Here is a 27,184-nt window from a genome sequence, read left to right as displayed (position 1 = left end):
CTGAGGCCTGGAGCCCAGCAGAGAGCAGGGCCAAGGGCAGTGGAGGCTGAAAACTTTAAGTACAATACCTCATGTCATCTACATAAGAGCCCTGTGAGACTGGCATTGTCTCTTATCCCATTTTACCCAGGGGGAAACTGGGCATTCCAGATGTAGCTGGCTTGTGCTTGTAGGAGCTGAGTGTCCGAGTCTGGATTCCAAACTGATTAACTATTCCTGAGGTGTTCTTTCCACCACACCAAGGTGGATGGGGCGGCTTGGGCTAGGACCTGGAGAGCAACTCTCTAATTGCAGCTTTACTACTAAGTACTGGGCTTCCTAGGTGGCACTAGTGATGAAGAACCTGCCTACCAATGCAGGAGACATCAGACACCGGACTTCAGCCCCGGGGTCGGGAAGGTCCCCTGGAGGAAGGCACGGCAACCCACTCTAGTATTCTTGCCTGAGACTCCCATGGACAGAGGAGCCTGGCGGGCCTGCAGTCCATAGGGTCACTAAGAGTTGGACATGAAGTGACTTAGCATGCACACGCACACCTGGAGTACTAGCATGAACTTGGGCAAGTTATTTCCCCTTTCAAAGCCTCAGTGTCTCCATTTATATTAAAAAAGTTGATTTCAGCCTTGTCAGCAAACCCTTTCTTCTAATAGCCTGTGGTTTTGGAACCCAGCAGAACCCTGTGCCCCAACCCTCTGCGAGTAAGTACAAAGACCCCTCTATGTTTCCTGCCTCTTGTTTGTAGAAAAGCTGCAATCTCCCAGGCCTACTTGAGTCAAAAAAGAGCAGCCTCAAGCAGTTAAGGATTAGGACAACAGAGTCACAGACTCACTGTCTGATGCAGTTGTTTTACAGATACTATAACTGCCTTCAGCAGAAGCCCTTTTGGCTTGTCACTTCAGCAAAGCTTCACTGGAACTAAACATGGTTTCAGACACTCCTGTGCTCTGCTCACCTCTGCCCCAGCACACTTTTCAAATCCTTTGATCACACAATGCTTTGCCTAACCTGTTGGTTCTTTCTGTAGATCAAAGAAATGAAGACTAAGTAATTAACAGATGACCAGATCTCTTCCCTAGCTTTCTCTTCAGTAATCTTGTGAACAAACTGTGTGAACAACATAATGTCTAGAGGAAGATCACAAAAGCTGAGAACCCTGCAATGCAATGGGTTGGTGGCGGGAATGACCCTGGCCCTTCTCAAAGACTGAGATGACTTCCTCCTTTCCCCTTAAAAGCTTTATGACCAAGTACAGTCTTCAGAGTTGGTTTTGGGGGAACGTAAGTCCACCTTCTCCCAAGATCGCTGACTCTCTGATTAAAAGCAACTTTCCTTTCCTCCAACAACTGCCTCTGGGATACTGAGTTTTGAGTGGTGAGCATCTAGGCCTGGGATCGGTAACAGATTTTATCAACCTAAGTGGGTGCTGCTGACCTTTTAAATGAGACGCCTGTCTCCCTACTCCCTCTGTTCCCTTCACATTGAACTGAGGGCCCATCGTGTGCCAGGCACCAAGGGAAGTACCACTTACAAATCATGATTACTGGAGAAATTGAGGATTTTCTCTCAACCACCTGCTACATCTATGGTGGGTCTTTCTTTACATGTGTATTAGTTATCTGAAAGTGTCTATTTGTTTTTTCAATATTGAATGGAGAATAATTATAATATATGCATAAAGTATAAATAATTACAGTTAAGTCACACCTTTATACCCACTACCCAATTTGAAAGAACACATAACCTTCAACTGTGAAGACCCTTGTGTGTCTCCCATCCTCTGAAAGACAGTCACTAATTTTACTTAAAATTCACTTGTTTTTCTTCATATTTTACATTTTAGTTCCTTAAAAATGTGTTTAACTTTGCATGTTATTGAACTTTTCTCTATATGAACTCATATCACATATATTCTTCTACAAATTAATTTTTTTTTGGCTTAGCAATATTTCCCCAAGAGTCATGCATGTTATTGCCTACAACTGTTTTACAGTTTTACATGTTCAACGGGACACTGCAGGATGACTATACCTCAATGTCTTTATCCATTCTATGGTTGACTGCAGACACACGGGCAAGTGATCTTCTGGTTGTCTGCTGTTGAGAACACTTGGCAGTGAACTTCTTAGATATGTCTCCTGATGCACATGTTTGTTTTTTTCTGGGGTATAAACCTAAGGAGTGGAGAAACTAAGTCATAGTATGTATAATCTCAAATTCATCAGGTAGTGCCATATATTTCTGAAAAGTTACCCTCCACAGGGAGTGAAGACTTCCTGTTGTCCCACCCTTTTCCCAGTACTTTAAAAATCTAATCAATGTTGTGAATTATAAATGTTGTCACTATGGTTTCATTTTGCATTTCTCTGATTATGAACAGGTCGGATTGTTTTTTTTTTTAAAGATGGTTCATAACCATCTGCATTTCTTTTTCAGGAAATGTGATGTTTTGGGCCAATTTTTCTTTGTATTTTTTTACTCTGTTAGGATTTCTTTATTCTGGATACCGACCTTTTTTATCAGGTAGACAAGCTGAAAATACCTTCTATACATCATGGATTGCTTCACTTGTTTCATCGTCTTTTGATGAATAGAAGTTATTAACCACAACACAGTGAATCAGTCACTCCTTTCCTTTTACAGTTAGTTTTAGAGTTTTAGCAAGTCCTTCTTTGAGGAAATCCTACTTGAGGACATAAAGACAGATAAAGAGCCCTGCTGCTGCTGCTGCTGCTAAGTCGCTTCAGTCGTGTCTGACTCTGTGTGACCCCATAGACGGCAGCCAACCAGGCTCCCCCGTCCCTGGGATTCTCCAGGCAAGAACACTGGAGTGGGTTGCCATTTCCTTCTCCAATGCATGAAAGTGAAAAGTGAAAGTCAAGTCACTCAGTCATGTCTGACTCAACTGCGGCCCACCAGGCTCCTCCATCCATGGGATTTTCCAGGCAAGGTACTGGGATATTAAAATATAGGTCAATTTAAGGTGAACTAGTATTTTTATCGGAGAAGGCAATGGCACCCCACTCCAGTACTCTTGCCTGGAGAATCCCATGGACAGAGGAGTCTGGTAGGCTGCAGTCCATGGGGTCGCTGAGGGTTGGACATGACTGAGCGACTTCACTTTTACGCATTGGAGAAGGAAATGGCAACCCACTCCAGTGTTCTTGCCTGGAGAATCCCAGAGACGAGCGACTTAGCAGCAGCAGCATTTTTATATCTTAAGTTCAGTTTATTGCTAGATTCTTGTTTGCATCTTTGTTCATGAATGTAACAGACCTGTGATTTTCCTATCCTGACTTCATCCTCTCTGCTCTTGTTATTTAATGTTACAGTTGCCCAAAAGCTGGGGTTCTTTTATTTCCTATTCTTTAGGTGTTTGTATGGGATTGACATGATCTGCACCTTAAATGTTTGGCTGCTGCTGCTGCTGCTAAGTCGCTTCAGTCCTGTCTGACTCTGTGCAACCCCATAGACGGCAGCCCACCAGGCTCCCCCGTCCCTGGGAGTCTCCAGGCAAGGACACTGGAATGGGCTGCCATTTCCTTCTCCAATGCGTGAAAGTGAAGTCGCTCAGTCGTGTCCAACCCTCAGCGACCCCATGGACTGCAGCCTACCAGGCTCCTCCATCCATGGGATTCTCCAACCAAGAGTACTGGAGTGGGGTGCCATTGCCTTCTCCGAAATGTTTGGCAGAAGTCTGCAAAACTCTCTGGATTTATTATTTTCTTTGAAGAGAGATCTTTAAAAATTACTAATTTGATTTCTTTGCTGGGGATAAGACTACTCCTAATTTCTACTTTTCTTGGATTAATTGCATTTCTCTAGAAATTTAACCATCTAAGTGTTCAAATTTATTGACAAAATTGTCATAACTTCTCCTCCACCTATTCTCTGCAGCTTCTGTAATTCACCATTCATAATTTTTATGTCTTGTTTTCCTCTCCATTAAGAATTTTTTCAAATAACCAACTTTGCTTTTTTGATATCTTTATTTCATCAAGTTCTGCTTTTATTTCCTTCAGTTTGGGGATGGGGTAGTCTGCTGTTCTTTGTCTATATGCCTGACATTGATATTTGAATTCATTTTTAGTTTAATATGTGCATTTTAGACTATATAGAGAAAAAAACATACTCCTAGATTTGCTTTAAATATACCCCACAAGCAGTTTGTAGTATATCATTGCTCTATTTTTTCCTCAAATTTTCATCATAGATTCTTCACTGATTTATGGCTTATTTAAAACTGTTTTTTAAATTTTATATTAATTTCTCACATTAAGGGATTTTAATCATTACTTCTTTTGAGAATTGCCATGTGATCCCATTTAGGACCACTTTTTAAATTTAACCAATATTGTTACATCAGTGAAATAAACAGATTGAAAATGTTTGCCTTTCTGGAGTTCATGCTTTGTCAGTTCTTGGAAATATCCCACATACTGGAATAGGAGGTGTATTCTTCATTTGTTTAGTGTAGTTGTACTATAAAGGACCATTACATTAAGATTCCTTTATTGCTAAAACCATGTATATCACTAGTGACTTTTTTGCCTGCTTATTACATCAATTTCTGTCACATTTGTTATAATTTCCTGCTGTTTGTGGATTTGTCCACTTCTCTTGTTTTTAATTACCACCCTAGGAGGCATATCCTTTTTAAAGGTAAGAATGAGTCTCAAATAATAACATGTCTTATCTTACAAAGTTTGCCAACAATGGACCCAGGATTCTAATTTAGTTGTCTCAATTATGGTAATATGAATTGTATGACTGCTGTCATGTTTTGTCTAATATCCTTATCTAGTGACAACATGAGTCTCTCCCCATCCTATGCAAATTTCCTCCTCCCACACTTTAATTGAACTCCTAATCAGAGTTCCCAGCTTCCTGGTCAGCAGTGAATGTACACAGCACTGGCCATCATAGTATCCTGGGCCACACAAACCAAATGAGGCCAAAGAGAGTGCTTTCTTTGGAGACAAACATATCCATCTTTACCATATTGTTTCCCAATAGTTACTGGGTTACCAGCCATTTCTGAATGTATCAAGGTAGCTAGTTAGGATATAGAGAAGGAAATGGCAAACCACTCCAGTACTCTCGCCTGGAAAATCCCATAGACCGAGTCTGGTAGGCTGCAGTCCATGGGGTTGCTAGGAATCGTACACGACTGATCGACTTCACTTTCACTTTTCCCTTTCATGCAATGGAGAAGGAAATGGCAACCCACTCCGGTATTCTTGCCTAAAGAATCCCAGGGACGGGGGAGCCTGGTGGGCTGCCATCTATGGGGTCACACAGAGTCAGACACAACTGACGTGACTTAGCAGCAGCAGCTAGGGTATGTTAATGATGTTAATTTTTGTTTAATTATTTATCAAAGAAATTTTTCTTCTACATATGATATCAATCTAAAGAGATCCTGCATTTCCTTATTATTTCATCTCCACAGTTAGGATACATAATCTTCCATTTCTTTTAGTTTAAATAATTACAGTGCCACCTAGAATTTACTGCAATGTTGAATAAAGCATGTTTTATTAAAAAAAAAAAAAACTATTAAGCATTTCCACTTCCTAGGCACTGTGTTAGGAGGAACTGTGCATTTGGAATGGACTAAGACACAGGTCCAGTCTGAAAGGACACAGTGCAGTACAAGTCGTATTAGATGTGTGGAATTTAGGAGTGATAGCAATGTGGACAGTGGGGACAGTTCACTCTGCCAAGGGGAAGGCAGTTAGGGAAGTCTTCACAGAGGAGTTGACATTTGAGTTAAACTGCATCTTGAAATAAAAACCGATCAAGAAAGTATATTCCAGGAAAATGAAAAAAAAAAAAAAAGATCAGCAAAGAGAAGAAAGATTCTCCACAACAAATATTAAATTGTCAAAGTGAATTTTAAATTAGTTTATTTTTATTCTTTTTTTGCTTTTGGCTGTTAAATTCCCATTTCTCACAGGCACTCAAATCAGGGTTTATAAATATGTGGTACCTATGCTGTCACTATCCCGCCTCTCATACCCACCATGGCAACTACCTCTAACTGAACAAAAAATTCTTTCCTCAGAGAGTCTACTCAACACTAAGTTCTATGATTAATAAAGTATTAATAGAAACAGTCAATCATTATTAATAAAAGAGTGTATATGAAAGAAACTTGCTTACCGTTTCTAATTCAATTGAGCAGAGACATGGGAAGAATGGACATCCAGACGTAAGGCAGGGAGGCCTGCATTTTTTAAAGGTCCAAATCTTAAGACTCCTCCCAGATTGCTTAAATTCTAATTTGTGGAGATGGGGGAAAGGCTTCAGTATTTTTCAAGCTTCACAAATAATTTCCAATGTATTGACAAGCTTGAGGATGACTGCCATAAAGGGTCTGTGTTAGAAAAAGTCAAATTCATCACAGATTTAAGAGCTGGGAGGATTACTGAATTACAACTCCTAGGAAGATAATGTTCTAGGGCAAGAGGGAGGTCCCTGAATCTGGACTCTGGTTAATACGGAGATACCAAGAGTGAAGATCCAAGGGGACAGGGCCAGAGATGTGAGCTGTGTCTATAAAGTTCAGCTGAAGAGCTGAACTTCATGACCTGATGCCAAATCTTAGAAATGGTTATTTCTTATTTTCATTTTTTTTTTTTTTTTTTAGAAATGCGTAAGCACTAAAGCTTTAAGAGCAGTCAGTATCACAACTGAATGAGCTGAATTTTGCTACATTAAACTTTCTTTCAAGGTATTAAATTTGCATATGGGGGAGCCCATATACTTAAAAAAAATCAAGGAAATTACATTCTGCTGAATTTAAAAGAACATGCCTGCATAACCAGAATACTCCATAGTGCTACTATTTATTTGCAAGTTATTTTGACAACTCATTGTTTATTTAAAGTAATTAGAATTTGGGGTTAGATAAAGAGTATAGAAAGCATTGCTTTGAAAGCAGAGCCAATATCAATACTATCTGAATCTCTTACCTTTAATTATACTCCAATGACTCAAAATCTTAAGAGAGAAAGTCTTCAACTCTCAAGTTCATTCAGAATTTTAAAATTGCTCTCATGGGAGGACAGGAAGGATGAAAGAGTTTTCAAGACTTTCCTATACCTTAATGTCCTTTTTAACTTTGAATGTAAAAGCGTGTTTGTACTGACAGTACTATGAAATAAAGATCAATTCAAGTCTGCAATGAAGTTCAAAAGCACCTCCTCTTTTTTTGCACAGGTAACAATTTTATTGATTTAAATTAGAAACTTCTAGTTGTGGAGAAGGAGAACAGGCAGGCAAAAGAGAGAAAACAGGTGATCTGTGGACCACAGCTGATCCTGAACTGCTCCCTAATAGAGAGAGAAGACTGAGGATTTCTGGAGTCAAACAAAAGTAATGAAGTGGAAAATGAAGTTTTAAATTCACACACATCACTGAATTTATCTATTTTCTTTTAGGCAACGTAATTTTACAAAAGTAAATTCGATCTCACATGATTTCACTCTTTTTCAATCTTTGGACTGAAAAGAAAGGTCTAAGCCTGTCTATAGTATACAAGTTCAAAATACTTAAATGGTCCATACTACCTGTTCAGCACAGTGCAAGTGAGCTATATTAATGTCTGATTAAAAATTACCTTATCTGTTCTTGGTTAAAAAGCACATTATCTGTTCTTTGCTCCTTGCAAGTTCCACTGAAGCATGCTCCCTAAGAGACAAAGAAAGAACTCCGTAAAATTCAGTTCCCGATATAGGGACCCTCTAGCCTGTCCTGGTGGGATAAGTACTGTCAGGAATGAAGCGCCCGCTAGAGGCCAGTATTCCAGATAGTCCCTTCCTATCCATTAGAACAGCTTTTCTCAAGAATACTCCCTGCAGGAACAGCATAGCATTACCTGAGAACTAGTTAGAATGCAAACTCTGGGGTCCTATCTGGCTTACTACTTTTGAACTACTATAACAAGATACCACAAACTAGGTATCTTAAAAAGAACAGAAATTTATTTCTTACAGTTCTGGAGGCTAGAAGTCTAAGATCAAGGTGCCAGCTGATTCAGTATTTGGTTGGAGCCCACTTCCTAGTTCATAGATTGCCCCTTGTAGCTATAATCTCACATGGAGGAGGTAGCAAGGGAGTTTTCTTGGGCCTCTTTTATAAGGGCACTAATCCCATTTATGAAAGCTCCATCCTCATGACCTAATCACCCCAAGTGCCCCACCTTCTAGTATTATCACCTTGGGAATTAGGGTTTTAACATATGAATTTTGGGGACACAAACATTCAGATGATAGCACCACCTTAGGCCAACCTTTGTTATGAGTAAGAAACCTTTGTGGTGAGGTGCAGTAGTCTGTTTTAACAAGCCCTCCAGGTGATTCTGATTCTCAGGCTATCTTTGAGAATTACTCTCCTCAAACATGTCAGAGAATGAAGGTGTTACTGTGTAAAAACTTATAGAGGCATGAATTAAGCTAACCTGTCTTGCCTCCTAGCAGATTAAAAAAAACAAAAACAAAAACAAAAACTAAGTTGATGCTTGTATCAAACTAACACAAGGACTTATAATTTAGAAAAGGTCATGAGGCCAAACTGTGGTTTAATGTATGAAAAAAAAGCTTTCAGCAACTCTGGAATTACCCTGAAAATATGACTTTAAAGAATGATTGTGTCCCTTGACATAAACAGTAAAGTAATGTAAGTGTATATAATGCCACAAACACGAGAAGAGTGTGGGAAACCTCAGCAGCTATTCCACCACTGATGAAGAGGATTGAGTAGCTCCAAGGACCTTTACCCCTTCCCCTTTATTCAGGACTGCAATCTGCCATAGACCAGTTCGTGGGGTTATCTGACCACAGAATGAGGCTAAACATATGTACAGCTAAGAAGGAAATGAAAATAAGAATTAAAAAAAAAAAAACACTTTCCATATTTTTCATGATCTTTTTTATTTAACATACATAGTACATGTAAACAACTGGCAAAAAATTCATAAAAATACAATTCCCCTATGCATTATCAATTTACTCTTGATACATTCTTTCATTTTCTCCTTAGTATCATTGTCCTATTTTAACACTACACTGTTTCTGCTAAGCAATTTTAAGAGGCTTATCTTTTTTAAGGAATACTGCCCCAACTTTTTTTTTTCCTTTCCTAATGTCATAGCAATAGCTATTTTTATCACTGCCTTGACCATCCTAACCTTCCTCACACTAAAGCAAAAATATTTTTAAATGCTAAAAATGCATAAAATACTGAGCTCTAATACTGTTTATCATGTATATCGAACCTACTACTACTCTGTGTTGCCATAAAAGATATTTATAACCTTCAGCACCGGCTGCTACAGATGTGACCAAGGCCGAGTGTGCAGTGTAGCCCAGGGCGTCTTTTCTAAACTGACTGGCCTAAAACATAATCATAGCTTGCTGGTGGAGCTAAATGAATAAATACTGCTATGAAAGGAGTCTTCTGAAAAATAATAATTAAAAAAAACCCCTAATTTGACTAGTTTTATCTTTTCCCAGCATATAAAACAGTTATAACACCATTTTAACGTTTTTCCTATGTGGAATTTCAAATAATTACATGTAAACTTACTGGGAAGGGAATTATTTAAAGGTGGGAAAAATAGAGAATGACTTTAAAAGTAAAATTTAAAAAAGATAGTAAATGCTGGATGTACAAAACACATTTATGTGAGAAACAATGGGAAATAAAATGGAGCACACACTTCTCCTCTCCCCACCCATGGTGGCTTTCATCCTCCCAGGCCTCAAGTGCCCACTTCCCATTTTTCTGCGTTGCTGCATCACTGCTTAAATTCTACTCCTAATCCAAACTCCCCAGATGCTTCCTTGTTTTCTAAAACTGGCTAAAGACCAAGACCAAGAAATAAGTCACCCAGTGAGCAAGAAAGAGGGAGAGGCACCTGAAGTCACTGACCATCTCGGCCAGAAGGAGGCTCCCTGGGAAAGACGGGCTCTGGGGCAGGCTCGGGGCTGCACGTGCCTCAGCCTGGGCTGTCTCGGCAGCTGTCTGTTCTAAGCAAGCTAGTGCTTCCCCCAGACCAGGCTTGTCCTTGGGCTCTGGAGAGAAGGCAGAAAGAGAACAGCTCTTCAGTGGCTTCCTGGAGCAGGCACCGGAAACCAGCCCTGAGGACTCAGGTCTCAAGGACAGTCCACAATGAGGTTAATCTGCCTGCAGTTAATAAAGAGAACACTGTGTAATTAAATGTGTAGTCTGCCAGAGTCATGGTTTGCTTAGAACGTTAAATCTTAAAACCATTTCTCAGAACTATGAGGGTTCAGTGTTTTGTAGAATCTCATTTCACACAAATTAACTTCTAAGAAGCAAAAATTCATACTAGGAATTTAAAGCAGGTTGGAAAAGTTTCAAGATACAAATAAACAGATAAGAAAAAAGTAAAGAGGAAGACTGAATATATTAGTTCCTCATACTGAAGTGATGGTTTTTGAAACCAAAATTATAACATAAGGTTTAAGGCTTCGTCTTATTAAAGACAGGCAATTTTAAAAGTAAAATATAAAAACTCCATTCACTTATCATTACTTATTTACTGTGTGACCAAAAAACTAGTCATATTTATGGTATCTTAATAATAAAAGAAAAATTACCATACACTACAGTCTTCCACTATAAATTATATCTACTCACATATACATTAGTTGCTAGATGCATCTGTGGTTGTTCAAAATAGCTTTTCTTAAACAATTATACATGAAAAATTTTAAGTGGTTTAAAGTTATTAAAATATAAACATTCGAATACTACTAAAAATGAGAAAAATACGCAATTGTCATTAAACTTTTTAAACCAAGAATAAGTAACTGATAAGCAATTAAATGAGTAAATAGCACTTATTTGACAAAGAATATTGAGAAAGAAACAGACAAGCCAACATATACTAATGCCACGTGGTTGGCAGTTGTAGGAATCTGGTCCTAAAGACTAGGTCCAAGAACTTGGATTTACAACGGGCAGGAAATGCTTTATTAACAAGAGCAACAGAGAACAAAGAGTGTGAAGAAGGGAAATAAATTATAGGTCTACACAGCAAATATCCATGTCTGCCCCAGCTATTCTTTCTGAAATTGATGACAGGGGCTGACATGACTGAGGAGCTTACAGTAATCACTGAAATGTTCGAAAGACAAGAGCAAAAGGCAGAGAAAAAAGCAAGGGGCATCAATAGTCCACAAACTGTAAAATCAGCCCCTACACAGTTCAGAAGTGACTATATTTTCACATCACCTTGTTATGACCCATCATATTTTTTTATACAGGTAGCTTTGCTCACTTTAGGACAAATATTTAAGTCAAGTACAAGCATATACTCATTTGCATAGCAAATTTTAAGGGGTGCATTGATATAGTAACCAACTGATAAAGGTTTAAGTATTTTTACATTCAGACTGACCAAATAAGACGTTTTCTATTTGAAAACAGTTACCTACAAAAGTTTTGGGAATCTGAATTAAAAACAAGGCATGAGTTATTAGCAAAACATGGAAACCATTACTGGTGGAATTCTCTGTAGGCAGCAGTCACTCCTCTATGACTTCTAAGACTTTGTAAACACTGTTCTGGAATACAGTGGTGAAGTGAGGCTTGGACTCCTTTACTAAGAGGTTGCATAAGGGAGGTTTCCCAGCATTAGCAGGATCTTCCACATCCCAGATTTCAGGCATACTGCATCCAGGCCTAGAAAAATTAATGTGCAGATTAAAAAAAAAAAACACTGTACGTTACATAATGGAAGATAAAGGAACACATTTTCCATGTTCCTACCCTCATTTCTTTTTTCACTTAAAATAAGTTAGCTTTCTTTAAAAAAAAAAAAATCAAAAATACCCTATCATAGTTAATTTTATTTAAGCTAGCATAAATCCTTTCTAGAACAAGGTGAACACAGCAAAGGTGACAATAAAGAAAGAAAAAGACATATAATATACGTGAATTCAGGTGGTGGGGTAAAAGATCTCAGTTGAATTCTGCCTCAGCTACTTATCAAAAATGTGGTCTTGGGTAGTTCACTCAATCTCACTCTCCACATAGGTAAAATGGGACAGACCCATGATGTAAGGGACTATGGTAGAGACTGCATCCAGCATGGTGCCCAGCACATAGTAAGAGGAATACTGATGCAGATTATATACTGCATATACTGATGCAGAAAATTATACAGGATACCTCCAAGAGATCCCAGTTTTGGTTCCATACCACCACAATAAAGCAAATATTACATTAAAGTGAGTACCCAAATTTTTGAGTTGTATTGCCAAGTGCATGTAAACGTTATGTTTATGCTGAGTTCTATTAAGTGTGCAATAGAATTACATATCCTAATTTAAAAATTCGTTAATGCTAAAAAGTATGTTAACCATCATCTGAGTCTTCAGTGATAAGGCTTCATAATATTTTTGCTGATGGAGGGTCTTGCCCCAATGTTGATGGCTACTGATCGATCAAGGTAATGGTTACAGATAGCCTGGGTGGCTATGGAAATTTCTTAAAATAAGACAATATAATGATGCTTGCCACCTTAATGGGCTCCTTCTTTCATGAACGATTTCTCTGTAGCACACAATGCTGTGTGATGGCATTTTACTCAGTAGAATTTCTTTCAAAATTGGAATCAATATTCTCAAACCCTGTCACTGCTTTATCAACTAAATTTATGTAATATTCTAAATCCTTTGTTGTTATTTTAACAATCTTCACAGCATCTTCACCAGGAGTAGAGTCCATCTCAAAAAACCACGTGCTGTGCTCATCCATAAGAAGTAACTTCTTATCTGCTAGTTTCATCATGAGATGGTAGCAATTCAGTTACATCTTCAGGCCCCACTTCTAACCCTAACTGTCTTGCTACTTGCACCGTATCTGCATTCCCTTACTCTACCGCAGTCTTGAACCCCTCAAAGTCAAGCAGGAGGGGTGCAGTCAGCTTCTCCGAAGCTCCTGCTAACTCTGAGACTTTGACCTCTTCCCAGGAATCACAAATGCCCTTAATGGTATCTAGATGGGTGAATCCTTCCCAAAATGGTTTTCAACTGACTTTGCCCAGATCCAACAGAAGAATACTGGCTATGGCAGCTATACCCTTACAAAGTGTATTTCTTAAATTATAAGACATCGAAACAGAAATTACTTGAACTGTGGGGCTGCAGAATGGATGCTATGTTAGAAGGCATGAAAACAACGTTAATCTCATTGTACATTCATTCGAGCTGTGGGGTGACCGGGTGCATTGTCAATGAGCAGTTATATTTTGAAATCAATCTTTTTTTCCCCAAGCAGGTCTTAACAGCTTATCATAGTCAGAAACCACATTGTAAGCAGTTGTGCTATCATCCAGGCTTGGAGCACCGGCAAAGTAGGTTTATCATAATTCAGTAGGGCCCTAGGGTTTTCAGAATGATAAATGCAGCACTGGCTTCAGCTTCAAGTCACCACCTGCTTTAGCCTCTAATAAGAGAGATCAAGCTCCAGGAGTTGGTTATGGACAGTGAAGCATGGCATGCTGCAGTCCATGGGGCTGCAAAGAATTGGACACAACTGTGCAACTAAACTAACTGAAGAGAGACAGCCTGTTCTTGGAAGATTTGAAGCCAGGTATTGACTTGTCCTCTCTAGCTATCGAAGTCCTAGATGGCATCTTCTTCCAATAGAAGGCTTTCGTCATTGAAAATCTGTTGCTTAGTGTAGCCACCTTCAATAATGATTTCAGCTAGACCTGGGTAATTTGCTGAAGCTTCTACATCAGCACTTGCTGCTTCATCTTGTACTCTGATATTATGGAGATGACTTTTTTCCTTAAACCTCATGAACCAACCTCTGCTGGTTTCAAACTTTACCACTGTGGCTTCCTCACCTTCTCAACCCTTACAAAACTAAAGAGAGTTATGGCCTTGCTCTAAATTAGTCTTTGGCTTAAGGGGATGTTGTGGCTGGTTTGATCTTTCATCCAGACCACTAAAACTTTCTCCATATTAGCAATAAGGGTGTTTCACTTTCTTATAATTCATGTATTAACTGGCGTAGCACTTTTCTTTCAAGAACATTTCCTTTGTATTCACTATGTGGCTAACTGTTTGGCACAAGAGGCCTAGCTTTTGACCCATCTTGGCCTTTGATATGCCTTCCTTACTAAATTTAGTCATTTATAACTTTTGTTTCAAAGTGAGAGACATGCAGCTCTTCTTTTCACTTGAACACTTAGAAGCCACTGAAAAATTATTAATTGGCCTATGTTTCAAAGAATAGGGAGGCCCAAGGAGAAGAGAGAGAGAGAGGGGAACAGCTGGTTGGTGGAACAGTCAGGACACATACAACATTCACTCATCAAGTTTGCCATCTTACATGGGTACAGTACAAGGTGCCCCAAAACAATTACAATAGTAACAGCAAAGATCACTGGTCACAGATCACCATGATAGATATAAAAATGAAAAAAGTTGAAATATTTTGAGAATTATCAAAATGTGACATGAAAGAGATGGGAATACCAGACCACCTGACGTGCCTCTTGAGAAATCTGTATGCAGGTCAGGAAGCAACAGTTAGAAGTGGACATGGAACAACAGACTGGTTCCAAATAGAAAAACGAGTACATCAAGACTGTATATTGTCACCCTGCTTATTTAACTTCTATGCAGAGTACATCATGAGAAACGCTGGGCTGGATGAAGCACAAGCTGGAATCAAGATTGCCGGGAGAAATATCAATAACGTCAGATATGCAGATGACACCACCCTTATGGCAGAAAGTGAAGAAGAACTAAAGAGCCTCTTGATGAAAGTGAAAGAGGAGAGTGAAAAAGTTGGCTTAAAGCTCAACATTCAGAAAACTAAGACCATGGCATCTGGTCCCATCACTTCATGGCAAATAGATGGGGAAACAGTGGAAACAGTGGCTGAATTTATTTTGGGAGGCTCCAAAATCACTGCAGATGGTGACTGCAGCCATGAAATTAAAAGATGCTTACTCCTTGGAAGGAAAGTTATGACCAACCTAGACAGGATACTAAAAAGCAGAGACATTACTTTGTCAACAAAGGTCCATCTAGTCAAGGCTATGGTTTTTCCAGTAGACATGTATGGATGTGAGAGCTGGACTGTGAAGAAAGCTGAGCCGGAAGAATTGATGCTTTTGAACTGTAGTGTTGGAGAAGACTCTTGAGAGTCCCTTGGACTGCAAGGAGATCCAACCAGTCCAAGAAGATCAGTCCGGGTGTTCATTGGAAGGACTGATGTTGAAGCTGAAACTCCAATATTTTGGCCACCTGATGCGAAGAGCTGACTCATCTGAAAAGACCCTGATGCTGGGAAAGATTGAGGGCAGGCGGAGAAGGGGATGAGATGGTTGGATGGCATCACTGACTCAATGGACATGAGTTTGAGCAGACTCCGGCAGTTGGTGTTGGACAGGGAGGCCTGGCGTGCTGCAGTCCATGGCATTGCAGAGTCAGACACGACTGAGTGACTAAACTGAATTGAACTGACATGGAGACACAAGGTGACCCTTTATTATTTACCAAATCCATTCTTACTTCCACTAAACAGTAACTGATATATTATTTTCAAATCTATTATATTACTGGTTTTATAATCACCAATGTATTAATAATAACTGATTCAGGAAAGTGTAAGAAGTGGATGAGTGGATGCAAGAACTACCTGGTGAAAGGTTTGATTATAAAGGACATTTGTCTCCTTAAAATGGCGAGAGCTGGGATATTCTTTAATCAAGTTATCAAACTTACCATCAGCAATAACAGAACAAAGTGACAGGTATCTCCAAAAGTAACATAATGGAAAGTACACAACACCATCTATGCAGTGTTCTTGCCAAATTTTGCCAGACTGAATTTAATAATGTGGAATAAGTTAGACAAATTCAAATGTGGGACATTCTTGCAAGACAACTGGCCTGGACTCTTCCAAATATCAATTAAAAACAAAAAAAGTGAAAGGGATTTCACAAATTTTACATTTTTAAAATGCTAAAAAACAGAAAAACGAAGGAAAAATTATAGAGATTTGACAACAGCTTGTGTTTTGTCATAGCTGCTTCACTTTTCTTTGTAAGAGAAAACACCATTTCCAACAAGTCCCTTTAATTACCAAGGGCAGCCCCATGACCCTGCTATTTACCACGAGGCAAGCACTAGACAGGAATGCACATGCTTTCTCCTTTTCCATAACATCTTTATTTTTTCTTAACATCTTTAATTTAAAGGGAACCTTCACTCAAAAGATGTCAAAATATGAACCTATCAAAATAAATGAGTAGAAGCCACTATCACCTCCAATGCCCTTCCTCAGAGGTGCTTCTATAAACAATCCAGCATGCATTCTGTTCGACCTTTTTTATTCACGTTCAGACATACAAGCACACAAAAACATAGGCACAGACATTTATATTCACAGGTGCTCCCCGGTTGCTTTTACAAAACTGAGATTAACCTGGGACTCCTCACTTAGCAATGGAAAGTGGTCACTGTCCAATTTCATGAAGACCTACCTTATTCTTTTTCATAGGTGTAGTACTTTTATGTATTATTTAATCACTCTTTCATGGATAGATATCTTAATTGTTTCTCACTTTTGTCATTATAAAACAATGCTGATATAAATAATTTTGTGCCTTTATCTTTCTATAAGCTTTTAGAAGCAGTGCTATCACCATGTCAAAATGCTATTCAATTTTCACTATGCGTCTATCAAATTATCTTCCAAAAAGGTATTACCAGTGAGTGTTCCCACAAAAGAGTGTTCAGTGCACACTTTTCTTCACACCCTCGCTGATATGAGATTCTATTAACCTATGAAGATATGACTGGGCTTGGGTTTTCCATCTTTTAATTTTCTCACACATACCAAGGCCAAACTGTTACTACACTGCAGGCCAGTGATAGTAGAAAGTGAAACACACACGAAGCACCAGCTACTGAGTTCAACTGCTTTCAGGAAAAGACGAGACAAAGAGCCGCCTTTGTGAGCTCTAAGTGTAACATCTTTTAGTTCTTGTCTGAGTTTTCTAAAGTTTCCTGAGGCCAGTCAGCTATGTCTTTAAAACAGCATTAGTGAAAATCTCAGTAATTTTCTTCTGAATTGATGTTTTTTACTTTTATGTCAACTCTATTATGGGAATTAATGAGAAGGAGCAGAGAATTGAGAATAAAAAAGGAGCTAATTAAAAACTGAATCTGTAACTTGTATTTGAGTATATTTTCCTACTTGTATTTGAACACAGGGTATTAAGTATTTCAAGAATAATCAAGCGCACAATTAAGCCACTCTGTAAATGAGAGCACATATATAGTGCCCACCGTGGCAGATATCAGTTTAAGCTCCAGGTGGATTAGTGCCTCTTCCTTTTCTTCTCCTATACTAGTTCCCCATTTGCTCCCCCTGTTAGGGCATATTTTTCTTTTCCAATCACATACAACTGTCTTAGGCTGGCATGACAGAATTGGAGAGTGAGGGCCAAAGCAGTAAGGAAGGTTCCAGTTCTGGTTGACAGCTCTGGCCAGAAACTCAGTTCTTCCTACTGTGAAAGTAAGAGTACTGAGTATTAGTCCTTCTTCCCTTTCCTCTTCTGAGCCCTCCATTTGCTTCTCTGTCAGAACAGAGAGCACAGCTGTGTTTTGTTTGAAGCTTTGAGCAGAGTGCACCTGCCTAAGACTTTCTGAGACTTATAATCCCATAGAAGATGGAGAGTGTCATTACTGAGGGGGAACCAGATAAGAGGAAGCCACTTCCTCTTTTTCCTCTCTCTCCACTCCTGCTGCCCAAACACAACAAGGGCAATCAGTGCAGCAGGGGAAACCCAGCACAAACCTCCACCCCACCCAACTCTCAGCCTTGTCCCTGGAGGTGAGCTCCAAATGAAGAGGATCAGAAGCCAGTTAATTCACTGCTGACTTTGTGCAGTGTCCAAGATTTATTGCCATACTTCCTAAATTTGTCTTTTGATCCTTTCTTGTGTACAAAAACCAGTGCTCTGCCCATCAGAATATGAGACTACTACAATTATGCAAATCCAAGGAGCTCCATCAACATCTTAGAATAAAGAACGCCAGCCTCTGCAATTTTCACATATTCAAATATGCATGGGTCTAGGGAAAAATGAAGACTCTTGAATCAAGGTTCATCATTTGCTTGGGGAAGAGAGCTCACAAAACAATTTTTATGTTCCAGTAACTTACAGGTGTTTCAGGTTGGCATCACTGAGTCAGAAAGTAAACCCTGAGACAGTAAAGACCCCAGTGCTGGCAGAAATCTGCCAAGAAACTGAGTCCTTCTGATTGTAAACGTCAGGCTAACATAACATTCATTTATTACAATGTCTTCATCAAATTGTTATGAGAGATGCTTACAACTTTTTGTCCTAAATTTATATAACAAAGTTAAAGGTTATGTATATAAGTTTCATACATATCCTTATGTTCATAAAGACGTGGAGCATTTTCTCAATTATGACTCAGTAACATTTTCTGTAGATCTTGATTAAATTCCAGTCACTTGGGACATACTCACTGGAAAATCATTCAACAATAAACAATTATTTGAGTTTCCTTGTGGGCAACACTTGATAGATACTACCTCAGAACTATTTTTACTCCTGAGTCAATATTTAATCATTTTATCTTAACACCTTCGTGTATCACTGAAATACATGGTGAATGAGATTGATTAAGCCACAGATATAGCAATCTCCTGAAGATTTCTGTTTACTTAAAGAGTAATGAAAATTAAAAAAAAATAATAGTGTTCCATAAAATATCCTTGATTTCTGATAAAAACTACTTCTATATTCCTTATGGGATGATGCTTCAGTATTTTAATAGCAAGCTATCATTTGCTATCGGCTTCCCTGGTGGCTCAGAGGGTAAAGCGTCTGTCTACTATGCAGGAGACCTCAGTTCGATCCCTGGGTCAGGAAGATCCCCTGGAGAAGGAAATGCAACCCACTCCAGTACTCTTGCCTGGAAAATCCCATGGTCTGAGAAGCCTGGTAGACTACAGTCCATGGGGTCGTAAAGAGTTGGACGTGACTGAGCGACTTCACTCATCACTTCACTTCACCCAAGTGCAACATTTCTAAATAGTCTACTTTAGAATTCACATTTGCTTTTAAAATCTTACCAACTCTTATTGCTCTAATGTGCTTAGTGAACTTCTCTGTGGAAATAGAAAAAATTTAAAATATAAACCCAGGAGAATAGGGGTTGCTGTAATGTTAATCATTTTCCCACTCAAATAAGATACAAACAGTAAGACAGAAGCTTCACTCTAAGTCAGAAGTTCCCCAACTTTTTTGGCACCAGGGACCAGTTTCACGGAAGATAATTGTTCCACAGAAGGGGGGCAGAGGAAGGCTTCAGGATGATTCAAGTGCATTACACTTATTGTGCACTTTATTTTTATTATTACAAAGCTCCAACTCAGATCATCAGGTGTTAGACCCAGATGTTGGGGGATCCCTGCTCTAAGGTGAATTTGGGATAGAGTCCTCTCTATCCCAGGATATAAGTTGTAGAGATGTACAATAGATAAAGCTGCTGGACTTCATTACAGTGAGACTCTCCACTACTTGGCTTCAACTCTACAAGTCTTTTGAAAGAAAATACATCCAACTTTAGAGTTTTTAAAAAAAAACATCAAAGGCAAGTATGAACAATTTGGGAAATTATCAGTAAGTGCACATACAAAGGTAATGTGCACATGCAAATCATTACAAATTAAAAAGATATTTATAATGATTTGAAAAGAAAAAAAACTCCAAATAATTATCAGAAAGGTTTTTTGGCTTATATATGGTTTTTTGTTTGTTTGTTTGTTTTATGATGTACTTTTTATTTTTTTTTTAACAAAAATCTAAAGTATCTGTTTTTTTTTTTTTTAATTTTATTTTTAAACTTTACAATATTGTATTAGTTTTGCCAAATATCGAAATGAATCTGCCACAGGTATACATGTGTTCCCCATCCTGAACCCTCCTCCCTCCTCCCTCCCCATACCATCCCTCTGGGTTGTCCCAGTGCACCAGCCCCAAGCATCCAGTATCGTGCATCGAACCTGGACTGGCGACTCATTTCATACATGATATTATACATGTTTCAATGCCATTCTCCCAAATATTCCCACCCTCTCCCTCTCCCACAGAGTCCATAAGACTGTTCTATACATCAGTGTCTCTTTTGCTGTCTCGTACACAGGGTTATTGTTACCATCTTTCTAAATTCCATATATATGCGTTAGTATACTGTATTGGTGTTTTTCTTTCTGGCTTACTTCACTCTGTATAATAGGCTCCAGTTTCATCCACCTCATTAGAACTGATTCAAATGTATTCTTTTTAATGGCTGAGTAATACTCCATTGTGTATATGTACCACAGCTTTCTTATCCTTTCATCTGCTGATGGACATCTAGGTTGCTTCCATGTCCTGGCTATTATAAACAGTGCTGTGATGAACACTGGGGTACACGTGTCTCTTTCCCTTCTGGTTTCCTCAGTGTGTATGCTGGCTTATATATGTTTCACACATCTGGCTTATATATGTTTCACACATACAACTAGTAAAGCACTTGCCATGAGACTGAATTAACTTTAATGTCCTATGAATATAAAGTACTGTTGCTGAGTACTCACTTGGATCTTCTTATACACCACGATTCTTCCAGAATGTAGTAATTCACTTGTAACTTTATCAGTTCTCGCTTCACTTCTTCAGCTGCTTTCCGACTATACATCGAATATACTATTTTTGTTCTGGCTCTGTAAAGAAAATTAATTGGGCAGATTTTCAAGATCAAAAGAATGCAATCAACCTATTTGGACAGAAGTACTGAATGGAACTAGAAGAAAGACTCTATAGAAAAATCAGGTCAAGAGGACATTCTTCACAAGAGCTCCTGGCTCAGGGGCATTGGGGAGGTCAACCAAAAAAAAGCACAGGCAGCACAAGAGTCCTGAGAGAAGAAGTTCAGTTTAATGAATCTTTTCATCACAAACTCAGTCTTTTGGCTTGTTTGATTGCTTGATTTAAATTTCCCATCACTCTATCACAGATACGAGTATGAGCTACACAAAGACAACTACAGGACTACTTTAAAGGTTTGTTGTTAACTTTAAAGGTACAACAGTCCTAACTTTGATAACCAACAATTAGTATTAAATGGCTCTCCATTTTATTCATAATTAAAACAAAAAACTAAGTTTATTCAACACAGTTGCTCCAGAAATTAGTTTGCTAAAATTGATTTTTTAATGAAAAAGCTTTTTATTTATAAAAGGTATGGCCCACTGTTACATAAAATAATAAGATCACCAATCACTTAGGAAATGACTAGCTGACCAACCTAGAAATTAAATGAAAATTTAATCTTTTTCCTTTTCAGAGAGAACATGGGCTTCCCTGGTGGCTCAGACAGTAAAGAATCTGCCTGCAATGTTGGGAGACCCAGGTTCAATCCCCGGGTTGGGAAGATCCCCTGGAGAAGGAAATGGCAACCCACTTCAATATTCTTGCCTGGAGAATTCCATGGACAGAGGAGCCTAGTGGGCTACAGTCCACGGGGTCACAAAGAGTTGGACATGACTGAGCGACAGACATTTTCAAAGAGAACACAACATTCTAACTTATGAAAAAATAGTAGAAAAAAAACACATGATCATTTCAGTAGAACTATATTGGTGAAAATTAGAGAATAAAAAATAAAACCTCTCCTTGAATTAGATTCCATTTCAACTGACTCCTCAAAATTCAAGAAAAATATCCTATGAGAAAACCTTAATGAAAACTATAGGCTAATGAATTTTCTGGAGGAACTTAAAGGTGATGATAACTAATAAGGACCTGGGTGTTTTGGAGCCCTGTATAACACAGACACTGTGTGATTTCTTTATGCTGCCAAGGAGAGAAGAGAACCCCAAAGACTGCAGCTTTATTGTCCTATGGGGCCTTAACAGTTTGCACTGAACTTAACCATGTTATCTCAGTATTCTTTGTCCCCAGCCTCTATATACTCCAGTTCGCCATATCCTTTTTGAAACACTTCTTGTTATACTGCTGGTTCCCTCACTCATTTTCTATTTGTATGAAAAACTTGTTTTCAACAATGCGATAATTGTGTACTAACCTTAAACCCGCATCTTCATAATGTGGATGATTCACAACGGGCCGAAGTGCGGAGAGTTTAACACTTGCCATTGTGGGCATGGCACCCGCAAACACTGCATCTGCAAAGCAGGAGCAAAGGGCTTAGGAAGACCCGGGGGACGTGACAAGGAGTCCCCCTCTGGTCAGCTCCGTTACTTCCCAGGTGAAAAAGCTGAGGCCTGAATCGTGACATAAAGATTCAGTAACAGAACCAGAATGAATTGGGTAGCTGATAAAATGCTGGTCAGCAACCAAGTCTGGATAAAATATTTTCCTTGCAAGACAAAGCCTCATCACTGAAGATCTCTGTTTCTTTTGGTTGTTTGTTTTTAGTGTCTTTTCCTGATTCTAAGAAGAAGTAACACATTGACTAGAGAAGTTTTACAGCACCAAGGAATTCTGAAAGATGATTTGATATTCAGTTCAGTTGCTCAGTCATGTCCGACTCTTTGCGACCCCATGAACTGCAGCACGCCAGGCCTCCCTTATGACAACAAAAAGTTCCCTTTGGATACATGAATCAAGTATCATATTCCTTGAGTTCATTTCAAGAAGGAATGTGAAGGACTGAGATTAAAAATTAATCAGGAAAATAAGCATACCATAAATCATTTTAAACTGTGCCATGCAAAACTTTGGATATATTTTTTAAAAAATTAGAATTTATGGAAAACAGAGAAATAAATTATTAAGAAAATACTTACAACATTTCTTTAGCAAATTTCATAAGCAAGATTAACATCTCTCTCTTTCTAGATAATCGAGAAACAGGGTTTCTTAGAAAGATTAAAACCACTGGAAGTAACTAAGTTGAAGGTTGTGCACTCGTATATAAAACCATAGGGAAAACCACAGCTAAATAATAAGACTTTTTTTTACCCGGTTTAGTACTATATTTAATCCATTCTATAAGTTCTTCTTGTGGCAAATTGCTGAATTCCCCTACAATATTCCACTGGGTTTGTAAATTTGCAGAACCTTGTATTGACATTGCTGCTAACACAGCAAAAACAACAGCACCAGGATGCACTTTGCAAAAGAGCCATCCAAATAGCTGAAATCAAATAAAGAACACATTGACAATGGTTAGTACAAGCAGCCTGCATCCTGAAATAAGCAAAAGTTCTTCCCAGAGAAGAATACAGTCTCTGCTAGCATCCCAGATACAGGACTAATAATTTGAAGGAAAAGTTCCAGAAACAATAACCTGAGGGGTCGAAAGAATTCTACCATTAGCTTTATATAGGTGGGACATGGTTTAAGAAATTCTTCTCTTAATTTGCTCTACTTCCAGGTTCCAGTAAGGTCAGGCCTACCTAAATAATTTGCCAAACTCAGTGCAAAATAAAAACATGGGTTCCTCGACTGACAACTTTTAAGACGTTCAAAGCAGCGAAATAGCTATGCATCAATCTCGGTGCAGAGTCCTTCTGAGTGTGGGCCCCTGTGCGATCACTTCTTTCTGTCAATATCTACATAGTTACCATTCATGAATTTAGCCCGCACTGAATGAGTGTTTGTTGTATGCCTAGGACCATTTTAGAAGTTAAAAGGATAAATGATCTGCTGTGGCCCTTAACCTTTGGAAAGATTCTAACAAAACCATGAAGAACTTTAATTATAACAATTTAAAGAACTTTGGGCAATTCAATATTATTTTAGAGCCACTTAGTAACAAAGGCTGGGGTAAAATTATCACAGCATCTATAATACCGACATAACAATCATCTCACCTGTCTTGAGCAGATCAAGGAAGCCATAACACACATGTGTGGTGTCAAGAAGAGCTTTAGTCTCATAATTAAAACACCAAGGACTGTATATGCTAGCAGTTGCAATGCGTGATAAACCAGCTGAAAGACAGAGAACATATTTTTTACTCCTAATATTTGTGAAGTTTAAGAATATATTGTTAAATTGGTGAATATACTAGAAAAGAGTACTTTTTCTTAGAAGCAATATTTTGATTTCTGAAATAAACAAGTCTTAAAATTCACTTTCAAACTTCTCCATTTTATTAGAGGGCTAAAATTATAAAATCCTTAAGGCAAGTGGACCTATAATTCCACTCAGAATCAAGTCTGGGGTTAATAAAGCCCACACTTCTGAACCAGGTGGAAATATGAAATACAGTATCATCAACTATAGTCACCATGCCATTGCTAAGAAAGAGGATCCTAAAAGTCTTCATCACAAGAAAAAAATTTTTAGTAACTATGTATAGTAAGAATTTTAACTAGATTTACTGTGGTGATCAATCCACAAGGTACACAAATTCAAATCAGTATGCTGTACATCTGAAACTAGCATTATATGTCAATTATCCCTTATTTAAAAAGAAACAGGCTGAATCACCAGGAAATGGGAACAGCAGCCAGTCACATCTCTGAGGCCTCTGGGCAAGGTGAGCAGAGAGGAAAATGATCTCCAATCATGTCAAAGATACTTTGCAACAGTGCCTAAATGGACCCCAGCAGTGAACTGCTATTACCTTGATGATGATCAGAACAGACCAAGTGAGTTTCCTAGCTACCTACTTTAACAAATGAATGGTCATATTTGTAGTATTCTCATAAAAATGCATACAGGCCTATTTAAAGTGAGAAAATGAATAGAAAGAAAAGTCCAAATATATACAAACATTAAAACAAGGCACACTTTGGTAATATTAAGTCTTTACCTCTCCATGATCAAACTGGTGTTTTCTGAAATGAAAAAAGAAATAACTACCATTGAATCACCATTGAAGCACTTCAATCATGTGCATTTTTACCTGACAAATATGAGTTTTACAACTTCTATAATATTCCCTCAGGACACATACATGTAAACCAAAATAACTAAAAGTTATAAACCAAACAGATGCTACAGTCTTTTAAAACAATTTTGCACATCCCACATATCTGACTACATGGGTATTTTTAGGCCAACAAGACTTGCTGGCTGCCATGTATCACATACCTCACAAGTAATATCCTGACAAAGCAGGGAGCCCTCACAGTCCCATAGCCCTACTTCCTGTCCCCAGCGGTCCCTTGGCTCCCACATAAACTATAACTGCCACAGAGACAATATAGGAAGCCACACACAAGACTTTTTCACAGCAGCAGTTCTGAAACAAAAAATAGTCACAAAATGCCACCTTTAGTTTTGCTTGATGTTAATTTCCTAAGAAAGGATACATCTTTATAGGCCTATCCCCCCCACATCTCACGCTGGTCCCCTTCCCAGCACCCCAACCCTGTGTTGAGTCTCATCACAGCACTGAGAGCAAATTTCAAAAATGGGAATCCAGATATGCCATTCTTAAGACTTTCTAGTTGGTTATGGGTTTGCTTTTTTTTGGTATTTACACATAGTCTTCTTTAGATGGTCCCCATCTTTCACCCTTGAAATTCACCTTCTACCGTGTTCCCTCTTGACCAACTGTGCTCCGTCACACTAGACTCATTTTACGCCTTAAAACATCAGACAGCTCCTTTGACTCCCATATTCAGTGCCTCCCACCTTGATCACTCACACTCCATTTCCCTGTTTTATCTTCTCATAGAAAATAAAATGTTCACTTATAGGTTTACTTGAGTATCCTCTGACTCCCCCTACTGAAATGAACCCTTCAGGAGGACAGGGTACAAATCCATCCATTCACTCAATTTCACTGAACACTGAAGACACAGCAGTAAATAAGATGGGGTGGGGGAGAAACTGTGCCCCAGAGTTTACATATAAGTTGAAGGAGACAAACAGAAGCAAATAAGCAAACATTACATGGCAATAAATACCATGCAGAAAAAAGGAAACCAGGGAAAAGATGCAGGAAGTACTGGATGTCCAGGGTGGTATAAATTTATCTGTGTGGTCACCAACTGAGTGAACTCTTAGCAGAGCCTTGAGGACCTGAGAATTGGAGCCTGAGGATCCCCGGTGGAAGAGCACTTCAGGCAGAGAGAACAAACATGACAAAGCCCCATGGTAGCAGAGAAGGAAATGGCAATCCACTCCAGTATTCTTGCCTGGAGAATCCCATGGACGGAGGAGCCTGGTGGGCTACAGTCCATGGGGTCACAAAGAGTCAGACACGACTGAGCAACTTCACTCACTCACTAACTCATGGCAGCTGGCTCCTTGGCAGGCTGACAGTAAAGACGGCATGATTAGAGAAGAGGGAGCCAGAAGGAAAATGAGCTGAAGAAGATCCAGCAGAAGTGTGCTGACAGGGAAGCACATTCAGAGGCTCAGTACTGCGTTCACAGAATTTGAGATTCTCACCAGACACCCAAATAGAGATGACAAACACTGAGTCTATGTATAAATCTTAAGTTCAAGGGAGAAGTCTGGATCAGAGATACAAATATACAACTCGATAACACATGCCTTCTCTATGCTAAACACTGAAATATTTCAAGACCTAAGACCTAGAACAATGCCTAGCAAATACAGTTCAATTCTTTTTTTTTGAATGAATGAACAAATGATTCAATTAACCCCTAATCTAGGTAATCTGGGTAGCATAGTATCTGATTGGACGATTTGGTTTCAAAAATACTGATGTACTAGCAAAGAGTAAATATATTAGGCAAATGAAGGAAGTGAATGGGTCCTCCTTTATTCTTCTTTCATTCCAAGTACAAATTATCCATTACCATTTATTAAGCACCTAGAATGTTAATATGACCATTATATTAATGTTAATATGACCATTAATATGACCATTACATTAACTCTGATCTTACAACTATTTATTATCCCAACTGACAGCTAAGGAAAGCAAGTCACAGAGCTAGTAAGCAGCAAAGTCAGGTCTATATATTGACTGGTTTCAGAATCAATACATTTTCTACCTCATCATACTGTCTTTATCCTCCTTTAACCCCTAGGTCCCTGAATAAAGGAGACACTCGTGCTCACATCTTGAGAATTAAAATGTGTATCCTACCCCTCCCCTTTTTATATTGGCATATGACTTTGGTACTTAATGCAAAATGAAATGTCAATGTGCCT

The 27,184-nt window shown here is 38.7% G+C and overlaps 1 protein-coding gene across 2 annotated transcripts in view; it reads right to left on the bottom strand.

Annotated features, from left to right (window-relative positions):
* Nucleotides 1–8,914: 8,914 nt before the first annotated feature.
* The window catches only part of DPY19L1 (dpy-19 like C-mannosyltransferase 1), a 93,414-nt gene continuing 75,144 nt past the window's right edge, over nt 8,915–27,184 (bottom strand). The window contains exons 17-23 of one of the 2 annotated variants that reach the window (XM_070787855.1): nt 24,864–24,888; nt 23,917–24,036; nt 23,063–23,237; nt 22,164–22,263; nt 20,674–20,799; nt 11,531–11,712; nt 8,915–10,188 (exon numbers count right to left, since the gene is read on the bottom strand). In XM_070787855.1, the coding sequence (XP_070643956.1) occupies nt 11,556–11,712; nt 20,674–20,799; nt 22,164–22,263; nt 23,063–23,237; nt 23,917–24,036; nt 24,864–24,888 (703 nt within the window). In that variant the 3' untranslated portion in view covers nt 8,915–10,188; nt 11,531–11,555. Of the gene's footprint in view, nt 11,713–20,673; nt 20,800–22,163; nt 22,264–23,062; nt 23,238–23,916; nt 24,037–24,863; nt 24,889–27,184 lie in introns of both variants that reach the window. The other variant, XM_019959434.2, reaches the window with a different exon arrangement.

The sequence above is a fragment of the Bos indicus genome, chromosome 4 (genome assembly GCF_029378745.1).
Source record: "Bos indicus isolate NIAB-ARS_2022 breed Sahiwal x Tharparkar chromosome 4, NIAB-ARS_B.indTharparkar_mat_pri_1.0, whole genome shotgun sequence".
Taxonomy (NCBI): Eukaryota; Metazoa; Chordata; class Mammalia; order Artiodactyla; family Bovidae; genus Bos; species Bos indicus.
Note: the sequence above shows the minus strand (reverse complement) of the source record. Positions and strands in the feature narration are given on the sequence as shown.